The 18,510-nt window shown below is 32.3% G+C and overlaps 2 protein-coding genes across 2 annotated transcripts; one reads left to right on the top strand and one right to left on the bottom strand.

Annotated features, from left to right (window-relative positions):
• The first annotated feature begins 4,506 nt into the window (after window positions 1-4,506).
• Window positions 4,507-7,950, top strand: LOC115695770 (uncharacterized). The gene is made up of 4 exons (XM_061106311.1): window positions 4,507-6,430; window positions 6,542-6,941; window positions 7,038-7,128; window positions 7,204-7,950. The coding sequence occupies exons 1-4, from the start codon at window positions 4,507-4,509 to the stop codon at window positions 7,948-7,950; spliced, it is 3,162 nt and encodes a 1,053-aa protein (XP_060962294.1).
• Window positions 7,951-12,624: 4,674 nt separating this feature from the next.
• On the bottom strand, window positions 12,625-13,863 carry LOC115698872 (uncharacterized). The gene has a single exon (XM_030626079.2). The coding sequence runs from the start codon at window positions 13,585-13,587 to the stop codon at window positions 12,946-12,948; it is 642 nt and encodes a 213-aa protein (XP_030481939.1). The 5' UTR covers window positions 13,588-13,863; the 3' UTR covers window positions 12,625-12,945.
• Window positions 13,864-18,510: the final 4,647 nt, after the last annotated feature.

Genomic DNA, 18,510 nt, shown 5'->3' with positions numbered 1-18,510 from the left:
TATATTAATTGATATTTTATGTATGTATATAAACAAAATTTACGATTAATTATGTTTGATTTAAGTTTTAATATTTTTTGTGGAATTTATTTTTATTTTCTAAATTTTTTAAAATATTTATATTTTAATAAAAAATTAAAATAATAGTAAAATATCAATTAATAAATTTATGTTTTTTTTTATAGAAAAATTATTAAAATAATAGTAAAATATTAATTTGTAAATTTATGCTTTAATAAAATATTAAAATTGAAAGAATTAAAGAGAAGAAAAAAATAGTTTTGAAATAATTTTAGAATACCATCTGAGCGCTTCATATATATATATATACTAGGTGATTGTTACGTGTCAAGTCACGTAGTGTTAGTTTTATTTAATATTTTAGTTTTTTATTTTAATTAATAATTAAAATAGTATAATTATTTGAACGATTTGTTTTATAAAAATAAAATATGTGTCAGTATATTTAGTAAGTAAAATATAGTTGTGTTATAATAATATATGTTATACAGTCTCACATATCTTTATATATTAAAAGTGTCTATCTAACAGCATTTCTTGGTTTAACAGAATATACTTAAAAATAAAAAGAATATTCTGTTAAATTTAACGATTAGGTTTGATCTCCCGTTAACAAATAAATCCAATAATTAAACCCAAATAATTAAACAATCTTTTAAATATTAATAATCTCTTTTTAAATTAAAAAAAATCATCTTAACCATATATCTCTCTAACAAACCTATCTTGGGAGAATATTAATATTTTTTTAAAAAAAAATCTTTATTTTTTTTTTATTCCGATGCATAATGTGATGTTATTCTTTTTAATTGCTTTATTAATTTCTTTTCTATTCTAATGTGAAGAAATTTTTGGTCATCAAATGTAGTCCAAGTGTTTGCACTCCATAATCTATATATCTATCTATAATATAGGTCAATACTCTTTTTTTTAACCTATTGATTATACACGTATACTTATTAATTTTAATTGATGATAAAATTTAACTTTTCTATTTTTCTATTATATAAGGATAACTATTTTTTTTATTGTTATTATTTTTTTCACTATGATGTTTGTAGATATTTTTTTTGACTAAATAATTATTAAATATTAAATAGATTAATTAAAAATATCTAAATCATATACTATTTAAATTTAAATTTGATTAGATTTAATTCTGTATCTACTTTTTCATTATTTGTAATTGTTCTAAATCTGATCGTGCAAACTCATATATTAAACACAATACTCCACCTTGAAATCGTTCTCTGTTTTTTTTTTCTTTCTTATTGGTTGGTGTTAATTCGGCCCGATGATTCAAGTGTCATGGTTTAGCAGAAATACCACTTCTATCTTTGTGTGATTGCAGATATATCACTTCTGTCATTGACCCACTTTTTAGCTTTATAAATGCAGATGTTCATATAATATTAACACTTTACAGAATATTTATAGATATAAACTTACATTACAATGCTCTGTTAAAAAAAGAACTAAATAGAATAATCTACTACTCCAATAATAAATTTATTTACAATTTTATAATTACACTAATATTATTTTTAATACATTATTAAATAATATTTCAAATATAAATATTTAATTTTTTCAAACAAAAAATTTGAAATCTTTAAAAATAAAATATATTCAAAATCTTAAAAAGGCTAAAATCTTAAATAAAATTATCAATACGTGGCTCGGCATGTACATTCACCTAGTATATATATATTTGTCTATACATTTTATCTTTTCTAGGTAATTACAGAAGGGGCAACTCATATACAGTCTCACCACTACAAGAAATCCCCTCATTAGCGGCGGGGATATTAGCGTCGGAGCTCCTCCGCCGCTAATAATGGGGGTATTAGCGGCGGAGGCCCTCCCCCGCCGCTATTGGTGGGCTGATTTAATTTTTTTTTTTAAATATTAATAGCGACGGGCTGTCCGCCGCTAATGCCCGCCGCTATTACTATTAGCGACGGGGTCCGCCGCTAATACCCCGCCGCTAATAGGTGAGCGGGAAAAATCCCGCCCATATTGATTCAAACTATTAGCGGTGGGGTATTAGCGGCGGACCCCGCCGCTAATAGTATTTTATTTTAAAAAAATAAAAATAAAAAAATTAATTAAATGTTATTAGCGGCGGGGTCCGCCGCTATTGCCCCGCCGCTAATAACACTATATATACCCCATCAGACCCCTCATCCCCATTTTTCCATTTTCTCTCAAAAAAATCCCAAACCGCCTCCTCCTTTCCCCTTCTCCTTTTCTGAAATTTCCACCGCCTCCATCTCCGACGCACCACCACCCCGACGCACCACCACCCCGACGCACCACCACCCCGACGCACCACCACCCCGACGTACCACCACCCCGACGCACCACCGGTTATTTTAGGTAAGTATTGTATTTTTTTTATTATTTTAGATTTGTTATTATATAGTTTTAGGTTTTAGATTGGTTTATATAATGTATATTTAAATTTTGAATGTTATATATTTTAGGTTTTAAATAATCTGTGTAGGTTTTTATATAGAAAAATCTGTGTATATAGAAAAATGTAGGTTTTTATAATCTGTGTAGGTTTTTATAAATGTAGGTTTTTATATAGAAAAATCTGTGTATATATATATTTTTGTATATAAAATTAGTTATATTTATATATAAATATATGTTTATCTGTGTTTGTGTATATATAATTGGGTGTATATATAAGTTTTGATTTTTTTTATGTGTATATATACTTTATAAAAACTGTACATATATTGTAGTGTAGTATATATATATATTATATATTTTGTAAAGTATATTATATATATAATCTGGGTATATTATATATATATTTGTATATAACAGTTTATATATATATGTATATCGTAGTGTAGTATATATATTGTATTGTATTATTATGTAAAGTATAAAAACTATACATTATATATATATTATATATTTTGTATATATTATTTTTGTAATATAATAGTGTATATATTTGTGTATATACACTATTATATTATTTTTATTATTGTATATTGTATATTTTGTATATTGTAATATAATAGTGTATATATTTGTGTATTGTATATTTTGTATATATTATTTTTTTTATTTATATATTTGTGTATATAAAATATATAGTATTGAGTTTTTTTTTGAAGAAAATATATATTATATGTTAATGTATATATAATTTATATATTGTAACAATATTGTATATTGTATTGTTGTTATTTGTAGGTTTTTTAATTAATTTTAGTAATTAGTAATTTGTATTTGTTTATTTTATGTTAGATTTTATTGATATTAAATTAATTTGTTGTTAAGTTTGCTAAAATTTGAGAAGTAAATTTAGCAAATTTAGAATATTGAAAAAAATTTAAAAAATTAGAAAAAAAAAATATTAGTTTGTAGCTTAATATCTACATGAAAAGATTTTTTTAAATAATAATAATTAGTTTTTTAGTAACTTAATAAATAATATAAATATTAAAAGTTAAAAAGATTAATTAGAAGATTTGATTTATTTTTTTAATTTTAATTAAAATTTAAATTAAATGGATTAACTTTTATTTGAATTTTAAAAAATAATTTTTTTTTGTATTTTTAAGGTGGTAAAAATTAATTATTTTATATTTATTTTAATTTAGAAAATAAATTTTTTTTTATATAAATGATAAATAATTCAAAAATTTAAAAATTAAAAATTTAAAATTTAGTAATTTAATGAATTTTTATAGTGTAATATGTAAAATGAATTTTTTTATAATATAATTAGTTTAACTTTTGATAACTAATTTTAAGTTTCAAAAAATAATAATTCATTTAAAATTTAATTATTTGATATTTATTTAAATTTTGAAAATAAATTTATTTTTTTATAAATAATAAAAATAACACAAAAAATTAAAAATTAATAATAAAGAACAATAATAATTCATATTTATAAATATATTAAAAATATATCATAACTTTTGTACTCATAAAATTTCATAAGACTTTACAAAAATTTAAAAATTAATAATAAAGAACAATAATAATTCATATTTATAATTATATTTAAAAATATATCATAAAATTTATATTCATAAAATTTCATAATACTTTACAAAATTCATATTTATAATTATATTTAAAAATATATATCATAACTTTTGTACTCATAAAATTTCATAAGACTTTACAAAAAATTAAAAATTAATAATAAAGTACAATAATAATTCATATTTATAATTATATTTAAAAATATATCATAACTTTTGTACTTATAAAATTTCATAAAACTTTACAAAAATTTAAAAATTAATAATAAAGAACAATAATAATTATATTTAAAAATATATCATAAAATTCGTACTCATAAAATTTCATAAGACTTTACAAAAATTTAAATATTTAATACTTCATTTGTCGTCTAAATTGTAGATGGCGACAATCGATAAGTCTTGGACCAAAATCAGAAATCGTGGTTGCCATGAATTTTGGAATGGTCTACAAGCCTTTTTAGCAATGGCATCAGAACATAAGGATTGTGATGGACGAATACGATGTCCTTGTGTGAGATGTATAAATAGTAGGTTTGAAAAAATAGATAGGGTTAGAGCACACGTATTTGATCGAGGTTTTATGCAAGGATATGACAAGTGGATTTATCACGGGGAGCCTGAGGATGCCGTCGTTGATGTAGCAGTTGCCGATGTTGAATCAGAGGATGAAATGATTCCTATTTTGGAAGATTTCTTTCCCTCGACAACTGAGGAACCACAAGGAGAAGATGAACAACCAACCACAAACCCACAATTTGATGACTTATTTGAGGAAATTGAAGCTGAATTGTATCCCGGTTGTGATTGGATTTCATCTCTTAACTTTTTAGCAAAGCTATTGCATTTAAAAGTTAGGGGAAAAATTCCTAATAACATCTTTGAAGAATTATTGAAGCTTTTAAAGTTGGCGTTTCCGAAGGAAAATAATATTCCATCAACTTACTACGAGGCAAAAAAGAGATTGAAGAAATTAGGCTTGGGTTATGATAATATCGATGTCTGTTTGTATAATTGTTGCTTATTTTATAAGGAGAATGCATCCAAGGAGGCTTGTCCAGTTTGCGGAACTAGTCGTTGGGTTACTTCCGAGAACGGGAAAGGAAAAAAAGTTCCTTGCAAAGTCATGCGATACTTTCCGTTGACACCTCGACTTAAAAGATTATATAGTTCGAGGATTACAGCGAAAAGCATGATATGGCATCATACTGGAAAATCAAAAGATGATGGGGTGTTGCGACACCCGGTCGATGGTTTAGCTTGGAAAGACTTTGATGCAAAACATCCCGAGTTTGCAAGGGACCCAAGAAATGTTCGACTTGGGTTAGCTGCTGATGGATTTAATCCATTTGGCAACATGAGTCTTGCATACAGCATGTGGCCAGTGGTGTTGGCTAACTATAATCTACCACCTTGGTTATGTATGAAAGATAATTATTTCTTGCTATCTACCCTAATTCCTGGTGCAAAATCTCCAGGTAAAGACATGGATATATTTTTAAGACCTTTGGTGGATGAATTAAAGGAGTTGTGGAATAATGGGGTAGCAACGAGAGATAGTTCGACCAACTCAATGTTCACCATGCGTGCTGCGCTTTTGTGGACAGTGAATGATTTTCCTGCTCGTAGTAGCTTGTCTGGGTGGAGTGGTCAAGGTTATAAAGCTTGCCCTACTTGTAATGAAGACACGACGTCCATTCGAGTGATCGGGAAGACATCATATGTTGGTCATCGAAGGTTCTTGCCAAGTAACCATGCAATGAGAAGGGATACTCGATTTGATGGTAAAGTTGAAAGAAGACCTCCTCCAAGACGATTTACTTGTGAAGAAATATTATCACAAGTTAATGCTCTCGAACCCCAAATTCCCGGACATCATGAAAATTTTGGGGGCGTGAAACGTAGAAGAGTTGCAGAAAATTATAATTGGAGGAAAAAAAGTATTTTCTACGAGTTGGAGTATTGGAGCACGAATATTTTAAAACACAACATTGATGTCATGCATGTTGAGAAGAATGTGTGTGATAGTCTCCTAGGAACCATCTTGGATAATGATAAATCAAAGGACACAACCAATGCGCGCCATGATTTAAAGAAGATGGGTATTAGGGAATCGTTGTGGATTTATGAAGATGTGAATGGGAGGCTAATGAAACCGCATGCTCCTTATGTTTTGACTCGTGAGAAAAGACAACTTTTTTGTCAGTTTGTTAAAGGAATAAAGTTTCCCGATGGCTTCTGTTCAAATTTAAAGAGCAAAGTTTCTCCAGATGAGTCTAACATTATTGGGTTAAAATCCCACGATTGTCATGTCATTATGCAGCGAGTACTAGCGGTTGGTGTCCGTAAATTTCTACCTCGTGACACTGCAACAACTATTACTCAGCTGTGTAATTTTTTTCGACAGTTATGCTCTAGAACTCTAAATGTAAAAGATATGGAGGATGCTCAAAATAATTTAATTCTGTTATTGTGCAAGATGGAATTGATTTTTCCTCCAGCTTTTTTTGACATAATGATACACTTGGTATTGCATTTGCCTGAAGAAGCGATATTGGGTGGCCCGGTCTTTATGAGATGGATGTATCCTTTTGAAAGGTACATGAAAAAATTGAAGAATTATGTGGGAAATAAGGCACGTCCTGAAGGGTCAATTGCAGAAGGTTATGTTGCTGATGAGGCAGTAACTTTTTGTTCAATGTACTTTAAAGGGTGTGAAACAAGATTTAATCGGCTTGATCGAAATGAAGATGCGCCTTCTGTTTGTCGCTATCTCTCAGTTTTTAATTCTCAATCTCGTCCTTTAACTTGCGGACTTATCAAGCCTCTTGATCATATCAGTCGTGAAAAAGCTGAGTGGTACATTCTTCAAAATTCTCCTGAAATCCAAGCTTACTTAGAGTAAGTTTGTTACGTTTTTATAAATTATTTTATTAAATTTTTAGTTTTTATTTTCTATCTCCCTCTATTGTATCTTGACATTATCATACTTCACAGTGAACATTTGGACAAGATCAAGCATGAATATCCTAATGGTAATCACGATGTCTTGCATAGGCAAACTTTCCGTCCGTGGTTTCATAAGAAGGTATAACGACAAAATTGTAAAGTTTTAATTCAATCATTTATATTCCTCTCATATTAATACATTTTATGTATTTAGATATATGAGTTGCACAAGCTTGGAACTTTACAAAATGGTGATGAGTTACTCGCTCTGGCTTCCGGGTCCGATTACTTAGCAACATTTTACGAAGGTTGTGTAGTGAATGGTGTTCGGTTTATTGCATCAAAGCGAGACCAAAAGCGGAAGACACAAAATAGTGGTGTTACTGTTGCTGGAACTGAAGGGTTCAATTATTACGGCACACTTGAAGATGTAATCACTATATCTTATACTGGTGCATATACAGTGTCATTGTTTGAATGTAAATGGTATAACACTAATCCATTAAGAAAGAAGACAATCACTGAAAATAATATAACTAGTATAAATACTCGTGGATATTGGTATCAAGATGAACCGTACATCCTTGCTAACCAGGCGAAGCAAGTTTTCTATCTTGACGATCCACTCAGAGGTCGCGATTGGAAGGTTGTTGAAGATATTAGCCATCGACAAATTTGGGACATTACTGACAACGAAGATGAGACTGATGTAGATGTTGTTAGTGATTCTAACTCTGCCAATTTTGTGTTGACGGTTGATCTTGGAGAGTTGATTATGCAATCGAATGAACCCCCAGTAATTGTTGAATTGTCCGATCAGTTAGTGGATTCTGAGATAGAGAATAATGAACTTGATGAAAATTATGTTGCTGAAGAAGTAGATGATTTACTAGTTGAACATGTGGAGGATGAAAATGTAAACATAGTGAATGATGGAAATGATAGTGATTCTTCAGTGTAACTTTTATTTTGTAAACATTTGTTACTAAAATTTTTTACAATTAAAGGACTATTTAATTTCTTTCGCATTAACATTTGTGTGATATTTCAATTATGTGTTTCACATTTGTGAATTCTTACATTTTTTCCGTCTTCAAAGTAAAGTAAAATGTCAGCTACGTTAGCGACATACCACGGTGGGGATGGTGACGGCAGGGATCCCCCTGATCCTTCTAGGGTACCGTCGTCTTGCGAAGCAGGTTTTCATATTTTTTCTAATCTACAATTGTTCTGAATATAAATAGTGAATGTATGATTTACTAATAAAATTATTTTTCCCTCGAATATATATAGTTCCACCTCCGGTCAGAAAGGGTCGTGGGGTTGCCGCAAACGCTAATCTCGAAAAAAAAAGGAGAGATGCTGGTAAGCCCTTGCCGGATGAGGTAGATCTTGAAACAGGCAAAGTTGTTGGCGCTGAAGCAAGCAATTATGTTCGATTTCTTGGCCAACAAGTAAGCATGTTGTGCCCGGGTGGTCATCTTAATTTTTCTGATGTACCCCAACAATACAAGGATCAAGTGCTCAATCGAATTAGAGTGAGTGATTTTGAATTATTAAAAGTTGTAATAATATGATGTCCTCATTTATAAATTAACATAACGTTTCATTACTTTTACTACATAGTACTACTTTGATATCGATGGGAATCCCCACCGAGACCTACTTATGGGGACTTTATATTCGGTGATGGCGGAGCGGTATAGTGAGCGAAAGACGCTCAGACACAAGCATTTCAAACAACATTACAAAAAACCAGAAGATTGGGACACAGTTCTCAAATTCCCCCCTGACTACTTGAATACCGAGACTTGGAAACCGGTTTGCGAATTGTTCGTTAGCGAGGCATTTTTGAATCGTTCAACTAAAAATAAATCGAATCGACAACTAATGAAATATCCAACAACGCAAGGCACAAAATCGTTGGCGTCCATATGCCACGGAATGGTATGTATTAATTCTTTAATTGTTAAATGTTTCATAAAAAAAATTCTTTAATAGTTAATAATATTTTTTTCTTATAATAAACTAATTTAATTGTTTATATTTGTATAGGGGGGTCCTCCTGGAGAGCATGTAGTTGAAGCATGGAAGGAGATCCATGTGAAAAAACCGTCTGGAACTTTCGTTAATGAATTAGCTGCAAAAGATTATGTAAGTGATTAAAATTATTTATTATTAAAATTTATATTTTATATTAATTACATATTCTAATAATTTTGATTTAAATAGGAGGAACTGATCAAGGAGCTTGATAGGAAGCGACTGGAACGACAATCCCAGAGCGATACTGGGACTGAATCTGAATCTGATACTGGTTATCAGTTTGACGTTATGGAAACAGTTCTAGGCCAAAGATCTGACTATCAAAGAGGCGTGGGTAAAAGGCTCAAGGGCAAAGGAAAGAAACCAATCCCTCAAACTCAATCAACGGTGCCTCCCCAACCAACTACTGAAATGATGAGCACTGTGGCAGATATATTCTCAGCTATGCGTGCCACTTGGGGGGGTAATTTGACGCCTGAACAACGTGCCCAAATATTTAACCCACGCTTTGACAATTTCATTCAAACGTATAGTCAGTCGCAGTCGCCTGGTGGTTCGTCTTCTCAGAGTCATGCCGCTCCTCCGGAACAGCAACAACAACCTCCTTCGCAACCACAATTTCAGCCTTCCTCGCAACAACAATTCCAAAATTTGTCACAGCAGCAATTTGAAAATTTTTTGCAAAGAAAGAACCCCAATCTTTTCCTCAAGAATTTCCTCGGCGAAGAACAAATACCGCTCCGCCAATGGGAAATCGGTTCTTATACCGAACACCGTCGTAGTCTCCTCCGCTCGGCTCAAACTTTGCTGATTTTGGATTATTTGGGAGTTCATCGCAGGAGAACCGATTTTTTTCAACTCCCATTTTCAACCAAGCTGAGCTCGGTAATTTGACGCTGGGTTTATCATCAGACCAAGCGTATGTGCCTTCTCCGCCACGGGCTTCGGGGACTCGTACCGAAAATAATCCAGATCAAGACTTTATAATTAGAGACTTGAATGAAGATGTTAATGAATAATTTATTTATGTTTTGTAATAATTTAGTTTAATTTTGAGACAATATTTTATTAGGATTAATATGTTAAAGTTAATTACTTTGGAGACAATTTTAAATTATTAATAAATTTTATTAAATTGTTTTAATTATATTAATTAGATTTATTTATTAAATATTTAATTAAATTGTTTTAATTATATTAATTAGATTTATTTATTAAATATTTAATTATTTATTTTTATTATTGGGTGTTGTAGCGGCGGAGCAATAGCGGCGGGACCCCGCCGCTATTGCCCTGTGTCGATCTCGAAACACGAAACTCGACACGGGGCACAATGGCGGGGTCTCGTATGCTCCGTCGCTATTAATATTAGCGGCGGAACCGCTTTTGGCCGCTAATACTATTAATAGCGGCCAAGCAATAGCGGCGGACCAATAGCGGCCGAGGTCCGCCGCTATTGCCCTTTAGCGGCCACATTGTGGAGCAATAGCGGCCGAGGGGCCCGCCGCTATTGCTCCTGAATGTTGTAGTGCACATTTATATTATCTTTTCTAAGCATTTTATCTATATTTTTTTAAAAAAAAAAAATAAATAAAAAAATTATTAATATTCTCCCAAAATAGGTTTGTTAGAGAGAAATGTGAGTAAGATGATTTTTTTTAATTTAAAAAGAGATTATTAATATTTAAAAGATTGTTTAATTTTTTGGGTTTAATTATTGAGTTTATTTGTTAACGAGAGATAAAAAGTAATCGTTAAATTTAACAGAATATTCTTTTATTTTTAAGTATATTCTGTTAAACCAAAAAATACCATTTAGAATAAGCACTTTTAATATATAAAGATATATATAATAAAACACCTTTAACAGTACTCCCCCCACCCCTAAAAAAAAACAATGTGGCCACGTTCTTGCAAGTCGACTGTGAGTTGTCACAAAAATTGATTTAAATTGATAATTCCGGGGTCCATTTGACGTGAGTAGCGTGTACTGTCCACTGCCCAATGCCCATGATTTCGTGTTTAGGCCATGGCCGGTACTACAAGTTAAAATTTGGCAATCTTTCCATTTTCTCTACTTCCCAACTCATCATCTTTTTCTCTATAAATAAATAATAAAAAAAAAAACATCATCTTTTTCACCCAACAGTACTACCAGTAGTGGCATGTGGATCGATGGCTTTGATGAGGTTTCCCATATGCTCTTCTTAATAATAAAATTACAGTTTGGACGTTACCATGTCCCTTTATACATTCTTACATTAATCTTTCAAAGTTTGGCTTATAGTGCACTCAATAGGGACCACCATGCGCTTTAACATCTCTTTTAGTAAACAAAATACATGCCAATGTCCTCAATCATCATCCATTATGTGAACCAACTAATTCAGTTCAAGCAATGCTTTTTCTTTCTTCTGCATACGAGATTATCATTTATTTAATGTTGTCTTCAATTGGAGGAAAAGTATGGGTCATTTTGAGTGTTAAATAGGGGGTGGGTTGGTATACTTTTTCATATTTCATCTTAATAAATAAATATATATTTTTTTTTATCACTTTTGTTTAATTATGTTTGACACGCAAAGCAATCTCAACTACTTTATGGTAGATCTAGAAGAAATTCGGTGGCATGACAAGCTGTATGGTCCTTCTCCTTTTCTTTGTATTCATATTTTTCTCAACTTCCATTTTCAAAACTAATAATTAATAATAATTATAAATATTAAAGTTTAATTTTTAATTGTAAATAAATATTTAAATTTAATTTTTAATAATAATAATATTTAAAATCTAAATTATATTTTTAAAATATATTATTACTATCAAAAATTAAATTTAAATATTTATTTGTAACTAAAAATTAAACTTTATATTAATTCTAGTTTACCACCACCACGCCAACTCATTAAATATTCAATTTTTTAAATTTCCATTTTTACTTTTAATTTTTCTTTTCTATTTTTGTTGTGTTGATTTGGCTATTGTAAATAAGTTTGACCTTTTCTGCTCAGAGAATCTCTACTGCGAAGTTCAGTACAGGTTTCTTTTTAATTTAAGTTCAACAACGTAAAAGTTCTGCCATCTTCAAAGTTTGTCCAATTCAATATTGAAATCTTTTCAAAGTTTTCATCGAAAATCCAGCTTAGACTTCCCAACCGCCCAAAGTAACACCTGTAATATTACAAAATCAATTAATTATTAAATAATTGACAGCCAAACTAACCAACGAAATAATAAATTATAATGAAAAGAATATACCTGGCATAAACAGAAATGGTAACGTTGGTACGTAACGGACAAATCAACGCCACACACACGTAACGGAACGGTGATAAAGCGTAACGGCCAACGGAAACGTCAACACGTTACGACGATGATGTTAACGGAATACACATTGGAAACATCCCAATGGCGGTAATTGAAGCATTGCTCATCTGATCAGATCGGAGAAATGAGTCTCTCTTACCAAGTTCTGGATTAAATTCATTACAATAATAATAATAATAATGGAGTTTAATTTGATTTTAGTTTTTCTTTTTTTTTTCAATTTTTTTTTGTTGTTGTTATGGTATTGATTGCTAGTGCAGAATTATGTCCCGATCGAAAATGTGTGCTTCTATAGCAAATCATATATACAAAGGGAGTTCTCTTTCACTCGAGTCATGTCATGTCGCAATAAAATTCTAGGGTTTTTGAGATCTCCAAGTACAAAAACTCTATCCAATCGAATCAGCAACCTCCTTCAATCATAATCGCCAGAGCTGACCAAGTCTCTGCCGCAGAATCCAACGACTCACACATTGCAACTCAATAAAATACACGCCGGATTCGGACATATTTATCAGCCGGAATCTGAGATGAGAAAAGTACAATACTGACCAGAAAATGAACCAACCTGCGGGAAACCAAATCAGAGATCATCCGCCTTGGACATGATCAAAAGACGACTTCGAGTAGGCCGAAATCCCGCTCGCCTCCTCTGCTGATGTGAAGAAGGTCGGATCAACGCGGTTAAAGCTCGCTTCACCCATTCGCCTTCAACGCCACCGATTCGAACCAGCGAGTTCGTCATAGCCGATCTGCGCATGTTGAGACGATTAGAAGGATAAGGCACCGTACTTTGATTTCCACCACCATTGTTTAGATTCTTGTGAAGGCTGCAACGGAATGATCCAGGATGATTAGTTGGAGAGCACATACAAGTCTTCTTCGTCAGAGAAACTGGACGGCTTTGCTTGGATACGGAGATGGATCGATTAGGAGAGATCGAACGGTACTGGTCAATGGAGAAGCTAACGGACGAAGATCGAGAAGCTGAGTTGTTGTAATTAATGTTGACTCGAGTTGGAGAGGACGGACGGTGATGATCTTTCTGGAAGAAGCTGGAAGCTGAAGGGTAGAAGCTGAAACTTGAAGAAGAAGCAAAAGAAGAAGACGAAGATGATTGTGAAGAATTGGATGGCGGGGAGTAGAAACGACCGCAGGGTGAGAGCGAGCGCAACACTGGTCCACTCGACCTGGTTTTTCTAGAAGAAGAATAAGACGTCGACATTGATGAGAGGTAAGAGAGAGAAAAAGAGAGAAAGAAAGGAGAAGAAGAAGAAGAAGAATTTCCCTAAAGGGCCCCCTCGGGGATTGGTTTGGCAAACCTAATGAGTCTCCAAGGCGGAATTTATAGATGGAGAAAACAAGGGGCAGATGGTAATTATTCAGACGTCTATGGGCTATTAATTAAATTTAAGAGAGATAATCCATGGTGACACATGTTTAAACTATTCTTGTTTGGATGGTTAGATTAGCAAAATAATAATAATTTATAAGAGTATTTGCGGCCAAATCTCTTTAATATTTATAATTGTTACACATATAATTATAATAAAAAAAAAAATAGCGACAAAAATATTTTATTTTACGATTTTATTGTAGTCGTACCATTTATTTGTCATTAAGTGTCAACTCAAAAACACTTGGCGACATATTATTAGACTACATATTAAAGGCTCACTTGGTACGCCGTATTGTAATGTATTGTATTGTATTGTGTTAGATTGTGTTGTATTGTATTATATTATATTAGTATTATTTAACACAATACAATGTTTGATATTGACTTATATTCATTGATTGTGTAAAGTTATAATATATATTTTTAATACACTCAATCCTAACACCAACTACGTGTCCCGGGTCTGGGTCCAGGATCCCGGGTCCGGGCCCGGGGTCCGGGTTCGAGTCCCAGGGCCAGGTCCGGGCCCATGCCTGGGGTCGGGATCGGGATCGAGGTTCGGGGTTCGGGGTCTAGGCCCGGGCCCGAGTCCGGGGTCTGGGGTCTGACTGCAAGAGAAACAAACCACAAACCCCATCACCAGCATGACTCCGGCGACCTCTCTCCGGCCATCGTCTGACCCCATGTGTCAGACCATTCAAATCCCAAGGTGTCGGCGACCTCAACCCCAACCGGCACCGCCCCTTTCGCCACCATTAGCTCAGGATCGCAAGTCAAAGTTTGGAGGTTCAAATTTTCAACAGATTTTTCAGCCACCTCCGGTGTCCGTTTGATGAGTCATCTTCACCATTAGACTCTCAAATGGTTTACAATAATGCTAAGAAAGAAGAAGATCAATACCATTCTTTTTGAGACAAAGGGCTCATCGAGGAGAGCAACCTACACTAAGCCATTTCGCCAAACTCACTACTTTTTTTCGGTGACGTTTTTGTAGCTCTGCCTCTTTCCGGTGATATCATGTACTGTTTTGACAAATGGTTGGCATGGATGTGATCTACTCGTCGAGGTGGTCATTTTGATATACACTACTCCTATTTTTAGTGACATTTCCGGTACACCAATTTTTACCGCCACCGATAGTTAATGTGCACCGCTTAAGTGAGGGTTCGAAACTCCAAATTTTAAATATAGTCATATTATATGTCATTGGACTCAATTTTGAAAGTAGAATGCAATGATGATAATTATTTAGCCATTTGATGGTACAAGTGAGAGTAATATCTAAGATTGGACTAAATAATTAGAGTTTGGGACTTGAGAGCTTAAGATCGTCTTTTGGACAAAGTTTAACGACTTGAGAGATGTAGGCACTCAACTTGATTATTATACTTGATTTTTATATATGTTGAATAACATTAGACATATTCAATTTTTTTATGATTGGTAATTGTTTGAAAAATTAAAAACTTAATCTGCACATTTTTCTGGACTGTTCTGGGGCACTGAGTGCCAAATATATTTTTTTACAAATAATTATGTAGGTTATGATTTTTGGGTTTATTCAAAATACAGTCGTTATGCTGCCAGATTTTCTAGAAAATAAAAAGAGAATATATTCTTTTATTATTCTTATTCTTTGCCTACTTTTGGTTATATTAATAAAAGTCATGTTGATCATGACTTGTGCATATTATTGTTCCACGACCTAGTCTCTGTGTCATTATAGGTAGATCAGGTGTGCACATGTAGGTGAAAGACCTAAAATCTGTACAGGTAGTGAATTAAATTTAAGCCCTGGTATATGGTGGTTATCAAGTGCGACTACTCGGTTTTGGATGTCGTTTTCTGTGATTGGTATAGAGAGCTAGGGATCTAGTGTTGGAATATATTTACCAGGATCTTAGATCTACTCACAAGTATGTTGATTTAACAACCTAAATATGAACTTCTAAAACGATGAATAAAACACATAAAAGTTAAGAATAACTTACAGTGATGGCAGCGGAATTAAGTGTCTCCTTCCACTCAGATCTCTAACCCTTGATTCCTGTCTGTAGCGGAGTATAATCAAGATCTGAGCCCGAATGTCCTTCAGTTGGATGTGATCCTTCACAGTCTTCCAAACTATGATTGAGGTACTGTATGCTGTGTGTGGGCACTTCTCTCTCACGAGGAATTCGAAATTTCTCTCTTTTTCTCTCTTAATTTCGTGTGACACTATAGCATGAATATCAAAGTATTCAAAGGCATACCAAAAGCATTTATAGAGAAGAGAGGGGGCGGCTTTATATAGGAAACGGAAAGAGCTCAACTTTCCAAATAAACAGTTTCCTCTTTTACTGTGTAATTGATTAACTGTCTTATTTAGTGTGATCCACAACTTTCCTATTATTGCTAGGCTTTGATTAGCAATTACATGGCAATTAAAATTGAAAATAATAATTGGGAAACATGCAAAGAGGTGGCCGACCATGGTGTGATATGGACGTCACTTGGATTTTGCAGTTTCCTCAATTTTATTTCTATTTCTCCAAAAATGCCATTTTTCCAATTCTAATCATTTAAATGCCAAAACTAATTATTTAATAACTAAAGTAGATTATTAAATAATATTGTCATTTAAAATAATTATTAATTAGACATACAAAATCCCTCAATTAATAATTAACCTAGAAACCCTTTTATTTACAATTTCATCCTTAAACAGTGAGAATTCACAAATTAGACATAGTCTAACTTTTAGAATTATAATTGATGAATTATAAATCAATCATGGAGTCTTACAAACAGTATGATCTCAACTAGAATGGGGACCATGGATCTATATTGCTGAGCTTCCAATAAGTTGAACCGAATTTACCAAGTAAATCCCTAACTTATTAATTCCTTGTTGAATCCACTCTTAGAACTTGGAATTGCACTCTCAGACTTATATAGAGCATATTATATGTTTCACGATATCCATATGCTATCTCATTTAACTATTGTTATAATCTTAATGTGATTTAAAGATCCTCTATATAGATGATTTACATCGAGATGGGACAAATTTACCGTTTACACCCCTCAATGTATTTTGCCCCTTAAAACACTTAGTTACCTGTAAATGATGTTTTAGTGATCTAATATATAGTCACTGAAACAAGAGCTCATCCATTTACTTCTATTTAACTAAGCTCGAAGGGAATCATCACTTGACTTCTATACACCAGTAGAAGCTATAGATTCCATATTTATGTTCAGCACTCCCACTCAGTTATGCTATCATGTTCCCAAAATATACGTATCACCCTGACCCAAAAGTAGGCTTAACTAATAAATCAAAGAACATGAATAGCACTCCTAACATTGAGCCTAAGCATATCAGGATTTAGATTCTTTTAATCTAAGATCAACTTCTGATATTGACTTGGAAAGATAAAACGGTAAGTTTATAATATCTTATCTAAGTTCAATATCGGTCCAGTCCAATGTATACTCCATACATTCGAAACTAGTATACTTTACCAATGTCCTGGAAAGAACATAACACTTACTCCAAGTGTAAGTATACTTTATTGCTGATTATCACATCAGTGTAAATCCAAAACACTGATGAACAGGGACTAAGTCTTTTGAATCATATAATCACAATCACATTCCACTGTATTGACAATACTGTAATTGTGAATGAATATATGTTCTGGATTTAACTGATTTTGTGCATATATCAAATATGTATATTAAACCATAAACATGTAACATACATGTAAACATAAATCACTTCAAAATTTTATATTGATAACTAATCAGATTGTAATGGGTTTTATTTAGGGCACAAAACCCAACATCTAGTGGACGGTGTGATATGCATTTGACGCTTGATTTTGTGATTATATGTGGTCTCTCTTCTTTCTTTATACATTTTGATAACGGCGATGAGATAATTTTATTTTTAAATGCTAACCATGCAAGAATTTTTATTAAACCCAGGGTCCTTTATTATTAGTTGTTTTCCTACAGGGCTTTATAAGCTCACAGATTAAACTTACCAGGGCAGATAGGACATGTTTATAATGTGTTCCATGTGTCTATGTTGAGGAAGTATACCCCAGATTTGTTACATGTCATTGAGTATGAGGCTATCCCACTTTAGGAAGATGTGACTTATGAAGAACAACCTATCAAAATCTTAGCGAGAGAGCTAAAAGTGTTAAGGAATAGAGAGATTCCAGTAGTCAAGGTCTTATGGAAAAATCACAAAGAAGACGAGGCTACTTGGGAGTTGTTGGGTTTTGTGCCCTAAATAAAACTCATTTCAATATAATCAGATTTATTAATTAATAAAAGATCACAACATATATAAATATGTATATATATATTTGTTCATGATTATAGTGTCATCAGCACAGTGAAATATAATCATGATTATATGTTCAAAAATTTAATTCCCATGATTTGTCAGTTCACTGGATTTAGAGTGACATGATAATCAGCGATAAGGTATACTTACACCTTGGATAAGTGTTATGTCCTTTCCAAGGCATTGGTAAAGTTTACCAATATTGGATGTATGGAGTATACATTGGAAAGGGCCGATATTGATCTTAGATAAGATATCATAAACTTATCGTTATATCTTTCTACGTCAATATCAAAGATTGATCTTAGGTCTATGGATCTTAATCCTAACATAAAAGATTGATTTATAGTTTCTATAAGTATTTAGAAGTGAAACGATGATTTCTTTTGAGCTTGGCTTGATAGAGA

Source organism: Cannabis sativa, chromosome X (genome assembly GCF_029168945.1).
Source record: "Cannabis sativa cultivar Pink pepper isolate KNU-18-1 chromosome X, ASM2916894v1, whole genome shotgun sequence".
NCBI lineage: Eukaryota > Viridiplantae > Streptophyta > Magnoliopsida > Rosales > Cannabaceae > Cannabis > Cannabis sativa.
The sequence above is the reverse complement of the archived record's forward strand: the minus strand, read 5'-3'. Positions and strand labels throughout refer to the sequence as shown.

What these genes read in the sequence shown, in the direction of transcription:
- LOC115695770 (XM_061106311.1), top strand. Translation starts at nt 4,507, where the DNA reads ATGGCATCAGAACATAAGGATTGTGATGGACGAATACGATGTCCTTGT. An exon ending in GAAATCCAAGCTTACTTAGA is followed by an intron (nt 6,942 to 7,037) that starts GTAAGTTTGTTA and finishes CATACTTCACAG; the next exon opens with TGAACATTTGGACAAGATCA. An exon ending in GTCCGTGGTTTCATAAGAAG is followed by an intron (nt 7,129 to 7,203) that starts GTATAACGACAA and finishes TTATGTATTTAG; the next exon opens with ATATATGAGTTGCACAAGCT.
- LOC115698872 (XM_030626079.2), bottom strand. Translation starts at nt 13,587, where the DNA reads ATGTCGACGTCTTATTCTTCTTCTAGAAAAACCAGGTCGAGTGGACCA.